Source organism: Sinocyclocheilus anshuiensis, unplaced genomic scaffold, assembly GCF_001515605.1.
Source record: "Sinocyclocheilus anshuiensis isolate Anshui unplaced genomic scaffold, SAMN03320099.WGS_v1.1 scaffold51, whole genome shotgun sequence".
NCBI classification, from domain to species: domain Eukaryota; kingdom Metazoa; phylum Chordata; class Actinopteri; order Cypriniformes; family Cyprinidae; genus Sinocyclocheilus; species Sinocyclocheilus anshuiensis.
In genome coordinates this window covers 1,537,058-1,548,360 of record NW_015548296.1, presented here as the reverse complement: position 1 = coordinate 1,548,360, position 11,303 = coordinate 1,537,058, and the positions used below count along the sequence as shown (strand labels likewise).

At 36.4% G+C, this 11,303-nt stretch overlaps 1 protein-coding gene across 1 annotated transcript; it reads left to right on the top strand.

The window, feature by feature from the left end:
• Positions 1–7,646: 7,646 nt before the first annotated feature.
• On the top strand, positions 7,647–9,480 carry LOC107656017 (interleukin-10-like). Its single transcript, XM_016443667.1, has 5 exons — positions 7,647–7,814; positions 7,968–8,024; positions 8,266–8,421; positions 8,874–8,936; positions 9,064–9,480. Exons 1-5 carry the CDS (start codon positions 7,647–7,649, stop codon positions 9,157–9,159), a joined length of 540 nt encoding a protein of 179 aa, XP_016299153.1. The 3' UTR covers positions 9,160–9,480.
• The last annotated feature ends 1,823 nt before the right edge of the window (positions 9,481–11,303 follow it).

The window sequence follows — 11,303 nt, the reverse complement described above, 5'->3', positions numbered from 1 at the left end:
TGCGCTGTGGATCGCCGGATCGGCTTTCACCGTGGACAAAGCGGAGTCCAGCCCGGGGTCGTCATATGTGGTTGCCGCAAGCCCTCTGGACGCTCGTTCGTCAAATCCGCTGGCCGCGCCGTTCTCAAGCCCACCGCCTCTGCTCACTCTAGGCCAGCGTGTGTGACGCTGTGTTTCGTTGTGAAAGCGAAACTACTTTGTTTGGTTTTCCAAAAATGGACACGACTAGAAATCAGTGGTTAAGTTGTATTTACAACACTGTTCCAGAACACTTCAACCCAAATATTCGGATGTGTGCAGCACATTTTATGGAGGACTGTTTCCTGATCCTGGGAGAGTAGACTACAATGCCGGCTGTTCTGACTCACAGATTGTAAGTACCTTTTTTATATTTAAAGAGTTTTTATATTTGATATTTTTTGATATTTAAAGCAAGTTTTTTGGGCAGTGTAGAGTAGGGCTTGTTGTTTGTCATTTCTCCGATCACAAATGCAGACATGGTTTTATGTTTACGCGGCATGATGCAACGCAACGCGTAAAAAGACAGTATAAGTCATTATAATCCATAATTATGTCCCCACTGGATGCAACGAATGCCTCGTTTATAATGGGTTTTCATGTTTTTGAATCATCACTCCGGCCTGACAGGGCATCATCACAGAATGGTAGGGGCGTAACATTTCCGTCACACGCTTGAGGTATTCGGTCAATCACAACGCACTGGATAGCTGGCCAATCACAGCACATCTTGCTTTTCAGACCGATGAGCTTTGTAAAAATCGATGCGTTTCAGAAAGGCGGGGCATAGAGGAGAAACAATAATGTACAGTATGTGGAAAATAATGTGTTTTTTTTTACTTTAAACCGCATAAACACATTTCATTACACCAACTACACAAAATAATGTTCTTTTTAGCAACATCATATGACCCCTTTAACATGAATGACAGACAGGAGGAATATTAGGCCGCTTCTCCTTTAAGACCGAACATCCCGATCCACTATATCGTTACATGCATTTTCTGTCGCGTCTGTTTATTTTCACTTAAGACCTAAATGACTGTGTTTACGACGATACTTGCAGAGACGGGCATTATGAAGCATATAAGCATTTGTATTTAACTGTTCATCTATCGCTTTGCGTTGTTGGCCAGATAAAATCACTGAGACAAGAACATAAAATAACTTTTCAGTGCGCCAAAACGCCAAGTACAAAAGTCCCCATATTAAGGTAATTTGGCCTTAATTAAAGCAAAACATCTTTGTGCTCCCTTCAAAAATTGCTCTTGAGAAATTTTATGTTTATTGTCCCCCTCAACTGTTAGATGAAATTGACGGCCTTGCTGCCAGGGTCACCCAAAACACAAAATGTAATAAAAATATGCAACATGGTTTAAAATTTCTACAGTTTCAAAACATTGGTTTTGCATGGTCAAAACCAAATGTACAGTCCAGTAGGTCACTCTTAACCAAATGGGAAAGAACCTATACAGCACACTTAATACACTTCCTCTAAAACTTCCCAGGACTTCGAGCAAAGTTGCATGTTAAGCACCTGAGGTAGCTGAATCTAATGACCTTTCAAACCCAGAATAGATCTATATACTCTATATACGCCCTACTATACTATTTGTCGATAAGACCTGTCATGTTCCATGACACAACATGGCATGACATTATACCGGCATTCATAACTGTCCACATGATATGGCACATGTCTCTTGAGACCACTTCCTCAAATCAGACCTATTATGGGTAGCTGTCACGAAAAAGATGTTGTTAAATGAAACTAGTGGTCATAAACACAAACTCAGCTGTTGAGTCATTCACTGTTTTACGTATTAATTTATACATATTTACATATTAAAATGTACAGGGTACACAATTGTGTTTTTGAAGACCAAATATGATGTTTTCGCTACAAAGTCTGTTTTAACACCAGTTCCAGATTTTACACTAGACTTCAAACTGCAACCCAACAGTGCCAAAACAAAAATATCATTGAAACAAGTCATTAAAATGAATCAATAGTACCATGAACCACAGTAACTTCACAATATGCAAAATTATTGACTTTAGTTTTTAAATGCCTCTATTTTGATGGTTTCATGCAACCAATAACTGACGTCACAAAACAGACTGTGGTTGAACAAACCATATTTATCCTCACTGGGAGTGTATTTAATGTAGTCTAGGTCACATAGTATCGCCCTTCCCATTACGATGACCAAGCAACTGATGAATTTGTGCCAAAATATCAGAGTTTGAGTGGATTTTTTTTTTTTTTTTTTGAGAAATGAATACTTTTTTAAATTCAGAAAAAAATTTAATTAATCTAAAGTAACAGAAAATACATTTAATGTTAAAAAATATTTATTTTTTTTCAAATAAATGTTCTATTGAATTGTTTGCAGCTGTTTCATGAGCACTAAATCAGCATATTAAAATGATTTCTTCTTCCATGTGAAACTGAAAACTGGAGAAATGGCTGCTGAAAATTCAGTTTTGCCATCACAGAAATACATTACAATTTATTTTAAAACAATTATTATTTTGAAGTGTAATAATATTTCTCAACAATACTGCATTGTTTATCAAGTAAATACTGGCACGTTGAGCATAAAATATATATATATTTTTTTTTCTAAAACATTTTACAAATCTTACTGATCCTAAACGTTTGAACATAATGTTTATGGCTATGTATTTTAATATTTGCATTTAAAATGCATTGTTTTGTAAAAAATAAGAACAAACTTGCAACTCAGCATACTAAGATTTCTTGATGTTGGCCCTTGAAAAACATTCATGCACATTATGTTCCAGAGACAGGAAGGGAGGAGCTTTTATGCAGCAAAACATCCATATATACGCTTCAGCAGACGCATGCTGTTTTGTTTTGGAAAGCAACCTCAGTCATGTGGGTACCAGTGCCCGCAAAGGCACGAGCCATAGCTTCATCCTACACGCTGGTCGACAAGCCGCCTCGTAGCAAGTGCTCTCAAATGCGTCACTACGGAACGCTCATGAGAACAGCGGCTTTGACACCTTAAACAGTTAAACTAAAGAAAAAATTGTGAAACTGAAACTGCTGCAGAATGATGTGTTGATCGATTTCCTTTAAAGACAGTCTTAGTGAAACAAGGGTCTGGCAGTGACCCTCATGAACAAAAAGCAATTTTATTTGCATCAAAATGTTGTATTTGCAACCATTCAGATTTGTTTCAAAAATCGAATAAAACTTGCTCTAAAGTAGATATGTATATATGTAGTAATAAAAATCACCAGAAACAGAAATTATGAATGTTTTCATGGCGCAAGATGACTAAGATTAATAAGGGAGTGTAATCAGTTCGTCAGCACAATCTTATGATCAATAAAATTATTTGGATAAAAATTAAACTGACAGCTTTTGTAACTAATGATTTGTAAGGTAATGATATAGTCGATGTCAATGTGGTTTGGCATGATTTTAGAAAAATGTTTTAGCCGAAACTGCCTATTGCTTAACAGAAACTATAACAGAAACTTTCTCCATGAAATGTGGGACTTCACATCAAACAGAAATGCTGCATTTAACTTAATGTAAAATTTATGCAACTAATGTAAAATATATAGTGAAAGTAAAGGTTTAATATCATGGTACTTGTAAATTAAAAACCTTCAGATTTCAGAAAATCAGAGTATAATGATTCCTCTTAGTAATGTTGAGATCAGACTAGATCAGAATTGAGATAACAGTTGTTCAAATTTAGCTCAGGACTCTAGATACTACATTAGGAAGACCATTAAATGGATGATTTATAACTAAGAAGCTGATATTCATTAGACAGTTTCATATCTCAATGCAGCGCAGTTTCATATTTAATGTCTCAGCACATGAATCTTTCAATATGCAAATACATTCAACTGTCATAAAAGGAAAAGGAAGAAAAGACAACTGTATGAATAACATATGCTTTCAATGCGGGGTGTTTCAGTATGTTTACCTCATAAATCCCTTTTTAGCTTTCCCCTCAAAGCTCCTGACCTCTGCCCCCAATGAATCACCGATTCAAACCTCGTCATGGGGCGATGGGTAGTCTGTGTACTCACGACATGTAAGCGCCGTTTTTCTCATGGGAAAGCAAGAATGAATGTGGCCGGATCTCAGCCAGACGTCCCAATGTCTTCTTCAGCTCATTGTTTCTCTTGAGTTTTCTATAAAAAAGAGAAAAAAAGCCAGTGGGACTTTGACACATAAATAACAAAAACATTATCAGCTGTGATTGTTATCAGTCTACTACAAGAGGATTCATTAAGCTGTTAATATGCTTAAAGGAATGGTTCTCCCAAAAATGAATCCTATATGTATATGAAGCATTGTAGCACCCTTTTCACTCTCTGTTTTTTCTTTTTCTTTTTTGTATTAGAGCTGTATTTAGCCAGATTTGAAAAAGCAAATTTAGCTATTGTTACAGACAATAATCAAAGCAGGCCAGCTGTATACCTGTATATACTGATCATCTGAATAAGTCATAATATGCTTTCTCAGAGCTGTGATATTCTAGATACAGGAGTGGTACAGTAATGAATCACTATAGGCAAAAATTATATTGGTAAATGGTCAGTTGACTTACAATACCCTTATCAGTCAAAATCTCTCACACACGCACATGCAGACACACAATCAATAATGATAGGAGGAGGATGATCAAATCTCTCTCAGTTTCAGGCTTTCCACAGGATGAATGTTTTGCTGCTCAAATACGTTCAGGGAGCACATTGTAAATTCCTTTGTGTTTTTATCCAAAGGCCCTCCATTACGTGCTAACAGTCAGTAATCTGTGCCTGTCAGTGAGTCTCGAGCAGATCTTACCTCAGCCACTCTGGAGAGAAGAAAACCACCAGTTTTTCATCATGGGTTGGGCTTACCCCGCTAGTCTTCACACTAAAAGCAGCCAGAAATGCTTAGTGTAATAGTAAGTAATGGAACAGGTTAGCTCATTCGTGCTTACATTACTCAGTTAATGACAGCTAATGAAATTCCATAACACTCACTTATTTCTTGTAATAACCTGTACCAAAATAAAATTCAGGGAATTCAAGGGATGTAAAGATACATTTTTCAGCATTACATTAACTGTAGTGTTGCCTAAGTAAAATGAGAAACAGCTTTCTATAGGCTCAGTACACTGCAATTCTTCAAACTGGCTTTAACTGCAACAAAGATGGACAAATGTATAATGATTATCAAAGATTTATAATCATTAAACATGCCAAGAGCTACAATATCAATGTCTGATACTTCATACTTGAAAGATGAATCGAGTCAACTGTCTGAAATGTATAGTGGCATGTCAAAAAACAATCCCAAAAAAACGGCTGAGACTGATAATTGGCCTTGAGATTTCATATAGCCTATTTGGGTTGAATAAAATATATATGTATCTTTATATTTGGTTGATTTTCAATCCATTGTATAACACTTCTCAATGGAAATTCATTCGCTAAATGTAGTTTCGCTGGTTGTGCAACATGTTCTGTAGTTTCACTGACTGTGAGTGTTTGCGACATTTTCAACTTAATATGACCAGTCTGTGGTAAACTGTAGAATATTCAGAAGCAGAAAAAGTGTGTTGTCGTTTGGTGACATAACTCCATGTGCTTTAAGTGACACTTAATTCTGTCAGGAGAAACCCGCATAACCTGTAGCAACAATTCAGTTGCCTTAACAGATGACCTAATGAATATGTTGCCAATACTTTGAAGCTTAAGTAACATGTTCTCAATAACACCAGATAGACTTAAGAAAAACATCCTTCTTGGGGATGAAGTTCCCATCTGAACTTGTTCTTGAGTCAGTCACATAACTTGTGGAGTCCATGACAATAATATAGCGATGCATGAAATAATGCTAACTCAGTCACTTCCGAATCAGGCAGCTTATAATCAGTGCGCTGAATTCACGTGTTCAAGTTAACGAACTTGAATGAATCAGAGGTGAGACCATTGGGGAAGCGAATTCCACTTCTCTAAATTCCAGATTTCTGCTGATAGTGTTTTGTCTGCCGAATTCGCCATTTAATTAGCTATTGAGCAATGCGAAAACTGCTGATAATACTGAGGGACCTTATATATGAATGCTTAGATAGGTGTTGTAGTCCCATAGGTAGATGGGGATCAGCTGATGGTCAGCTGATGCAAGCTTGACTAACGTGACCGGCCAGAACTAACGCTACGCTTGATTTTCATGAAATCATCAGGAAAGAAGAAGCTTGACCTAAATATAGAATTTAATTTTCAAGCATTTGCTTAGTCAGCTTGATTTAGATTGAAAACATATAATATTTCAGCAAACATATTTACATTGTCTCTCTCAGACAGAGACAGTTTGTTCACAGTTGGTTTTTACAAACCTTGTACATCACATTTAAAAAGTGCCGTAATGTGTTATTTTTACACGCCTACATCCAATAAATTGGATTAATAAGAAGAAGAGAGTACAGAGCTAGCAAGAAAAAATGTTTTTTTTTTTACAGCTTTCTTAAGTATTTAATGAGTGCTTTCTTAAGTCAGCTAATCTGGGTAACTCACACCAGCACTACTTACATGTGTCTTGAATCGCGATGCTCTCTTTTGTTTCATACAAACAAAACAATTGTAGTAAGAATGACATCAGAGGACTTCAGTACTAATATTACTGTAAGATTGTTGTTGCAGTGTTTGTCTTGATGCTAGGCCGATTGTTTAGTACACTGTAACGGACAATTTTTTCTTAGTAGAAGCTTTTAGATAATATACAAGTAAATTAACATAATTTCAACTAAAATCTAGCCATATTTATTTTTTTGCGTAGCTGTGTAACAGGAATAATATTGTACCCAAGAGGAGTGTTTCTTTTCACAGTAGTTGTAGTAGTTGAGGCCAAACATTTTAATTGAGTTTCAGGAGTCTGGCGTGCATTATTTTAGAATCAATGGGCCACAGTAAATGTGAAAGGTCTCTGTGGTTTAGAATACCTAGGAGTTAATTGTCACCCAGAAACCACACTGGACCCCTTACAGTCATCTCTGTATGTTTGAGTTTACGCTCACCTGTGAGAGTTGGCTTCCACCATCTGCGTGAAAAGAAATGTCAGAGATGAGACATCTATTCAGTTCACTGCTTCTGTCTGAGAAACTTACAGAAGATTCCCGCAACTGCCAAAAAAAACGGATAAGGTTAAATCATATAAGGACAATGAAATTGTTTATTTTTAATTACTCTTTAAGTTCATTATTTCTCCATTTTCCAAAATTAATTTACACAGATAGATAGATGATAGATAGATAGATAGATAGATAGATAGACAGATAGATAGAAAACAGCTTCTAGAAAATAAAAAATTTATTGCTGACATCAGCTTGAATTAACAATCCTAGTTCAATTTTCCTATATAACTTCTTTATTCCAAAAACTGAAGAAAAAAAATGGTTTGTGCACAAGGTGATGACACAGTGTAAGACAAATTTCCTGTAAGTCAACACCCACCCACCCCCCACCCCAGCAAGCTAGGATTTTTCTGGGGTATAAAATAAAGGCACCCCAAAGCTCTTCTTTACATCTCCTCTTTTGAGGGCTGAATATCAAGAAAAAAAACAAGAAGAAAGAAAGAGGATTGAAGAATGATTTTCACTGGAGTCATCCTTTCTGCTCTGGTTATGTTTCTGCTTTCTGACAGTGCTCAGTGCAGAAGAGTCGACTGCAAAACTGGCTGTTGCTCATTTGTGGAGGGCTTTCCAGTGAGACTGAAGGAGCTCCGGTCTGCATACAGAGAAATACAGAGATTTTATGTAAGTATATTTAGACTGATTTCCAGCTCAGATACACTGAGTTAAGTCTTAGCCTTGCAGATCCCAATCTTCAAGGTATTTCTGCTTTTTTCATGCTATATTAAGTTTTGAGGTTCTCTCTAACAGGATTTTGTTTACATTTGTTCTACTCAGGAGTCCAATGATGACTTGGAACCATTACTGAACGAAAACGTGCAACAGAACATCAATGTAAGTAGCAAACTCATTCATTTACCCCCACAGTAGTATATCAGCAACTATTCAAATTTAAAATTAGCAACATCAGATGTAATCATACTGAAACCAAAGGTTTTGTGCAAGACGTGTGCAAACCAAACTAAAATCTCGCCAAACATCTTGCATCTGCACATTGCTACAGCGGTGGCAACGTGTGATAACCGTGGGTGTCTGAAACTGCTCATAAAGGATAAATCTCATATATGATCCACAGAGTCCTTATGGATGTCATGTCATGAAAGAGATCCTGCACTTCTACTTAGACACCATTCTGCCAACAGCTGTCCAGAACGACCACTTGCACTCAAAAACACCAATCGACTCCATAGGAAATATATTTCAGGATCTCAAGCGGGATATACAGAAATGTGTAAGTCTGTCTTTTAATTATTAACATATACATTTAAAGGATGATACATTACTTTCACAATCAGAGTAAACTATTCTGTCTTGGTGTCAAACACATCTTAAACTAGCCTCAATCCCTCTAAAACCAGCTGACTTACGTGCCCAACCAGGCTGGAAGAGCAGTAAACCAGTTAAGCTGGTGTTTTTTTTAAGCAGGGAACTGATTAAAAGTATGTTGCTAAAGTTAGGATGTTATGATGGTGACCGTTATTTTTTGAAAAACTTAGTTCAGGCATCTTGAGGATGTCGAAATAGTGCACATATGGAGAAAGCCTATGTGGCTTTTTATTGGCAAGAGCTATTGCAAATCGACCAAAATACCTAGTGCTTGTTGTGCAATGATATGGTGAGGCAAAGAAGGTGTCTTTAACATTGCAAACTACATGAAATAACACACATCTCTCTATGTTACAGAGGAATTACTTTTCTTGCCAAAATCCCTTTGAGTTCGCCAGCATAAAGAACTCATATGAAAAGGTAAGTCTTATACAGCAACTTAATGCTAATAAGAGTAACATGTTACACCATCAAAACTCTCTTCTACTCTTATTCAATTATGTTTGGAAAGTTATTCCAAAGGTTGACAACATCTTTTTCTCTTTAGATGAAGGAAAAAGGTGTTTATAAAGCCATGGGAGAGCTTGATATGCTCTTTAAGTACATCGAGCAGTATTTGGCATCAAAGAGAGTCAAGCACTAATAGGATGTCACTGTGGATTAGATGGTGGCCATCAAGTCTGAATAATCTGAAAAGGAACAATGGACAGATCAAGCACATACTGTAGGATATGGCACAAATGGACTTCATCCTTTAACTTATCACTTGCACATCACACTACTTTATGATGCACTGGAATGCCTTCCCCTTCACCTTCAGTTTCTGGATGTCACAATGGCAATTTTTTAGGTTGAACTAAAACCATAAGATGTTGTTTAAGTCACATTGACTTGAATGAGGGTCATTTTAAAAATTAGTTGCATTTTGCCAACTTGCTGAAATAACTTGAAACTATTGTGTAAATACTGCTATTTATGTCTTGTGAACTTTATTTATTTTTGTTACTTCATGTATTTCACTGTATTGTTCACTTATTTCTGATGCTTGTATTTAATTTGTTACAGAAACGTGTCATCAATAAATTATTGCAACTCAATAATGCAACAGACATTTCCTTTTTGGGTTAATGTGGTTATTTGTCTTCCTCATGTTGACACGAGTTCATTCTTGTCTTCTGTTTACTTACGCTATATGTCAAGCCTTGAGCGTAAATGTAGCCAAATCTACATTCTAAAATGACAAATCATTAAAACAGTGCTCCTGTGGCTTATCATTTAACACTATCATTTACAGGGTGTGTCAAAGTGAGCTAGTAAGGGTTAAAACATGACTGTGCTAACCTCAAAACTGACCTAAATAGAGCAGTTACCAGCAGCTTAGCAGTCAGCCCTTTACTGTAATTTCAGCAATGCATGTCTCACCCTAATGAGACTAACTATGTAACAGCTAACATAGGCCGTGGAACTTTAAACCTGCAGCCGTGGCGTGAGCTACTGAGTAAGCAAAACAGTATGGGAACAAGACGCTAGTTTCAGTTGTGACAGAACGCTAAGCAAGGCCTGGGGTGGTTAGCTGGTTGGGGTAGCAGTTGAAATTGAAAGCTTTTGCAAAACAAAAGAGCAAAGAGTCATAAACTTGTGCATCTATCAACAGCAAACAATCATAGGCTGTGCATGAAACCTTGCAGGGTTTCTCTATAAAGGTACCTCCTAATGAAACTAGTCGCATACAGGCTTCCAAGGCACCAAAACATCAGGTCTTCTGATGCAGAACAGATTTAGAGAAATGTGTGGTGACTGCAATGCGTATTTCTTAGATACAGAATTGTAAAAGTTTTGTTTTTATTTTTTCCATTAACTAAATGACAAGGTTATCACAAGAAAATCCCAAGAATTTAGCTGCCTTCAAAATTAGATGAAAGCTGTCCTGCTCTCCATGCACAACAATACGCACAACATTGCTACACACTAGGAGATGATGGGGTGGGCGATATGACCAAAATCTCATATCACGATATGTGTCATTTTATTTCACGGTAACAATATTTATCACGATATAGCTATTCTTTATGATATCAACATTTTTGATACCATAGAAATTTCATAACTTGTCACCAATGTCAACATCACAAAAAACTAATACTAGACCAAAAGAAAAAAACAAAACTCAAGATCACTGAAGACAAATACAGCCAGCGATTAAAAAAGAACAAGAAACTAATCACAAGCAACAGGGCAAAAAACTACAGTAGAACAAATAAATAAGAAATGCTACATACATTGTATAAAGAAATCAAATGTATAAAAACACTGTGTAAATTAAATATATATTTCCTCTTATTAAAGTTACAAAAGTGATTTAATCAAGAGCAGTGAGAGATTTTCTATCTTTTGTTGTTTGATTAACATGAATGACTGCTGTCACTTTAAGAGCTGCCCGGATCTGATATACTGTTATACATGTGTTTTCAAGTTGTTTGCTTTCACTTAAGACCTAAATTACTGTGTTTATGAGGATACTTGCAAAGACGGGCATTTTGACACATACAAGTGTGTGTATTTAACTGTTAAAGGCCTATAAAGCGGCAAAAATAACTTGGTTCAATACTCCCGCGCTCTATGAGCACCGTCTTCACGTGCGCGCCCGCAAATGAGTTCTCTTTAAAGGGGTCATATGATGCTTTTTTAAAGATCATTATTTTGTGTATTTGGTATAACAGAATATGCTGACATGCTTTAATGTTCAAAAAACACATTATTTTTCAAATACTGTACATTATTGTAGGA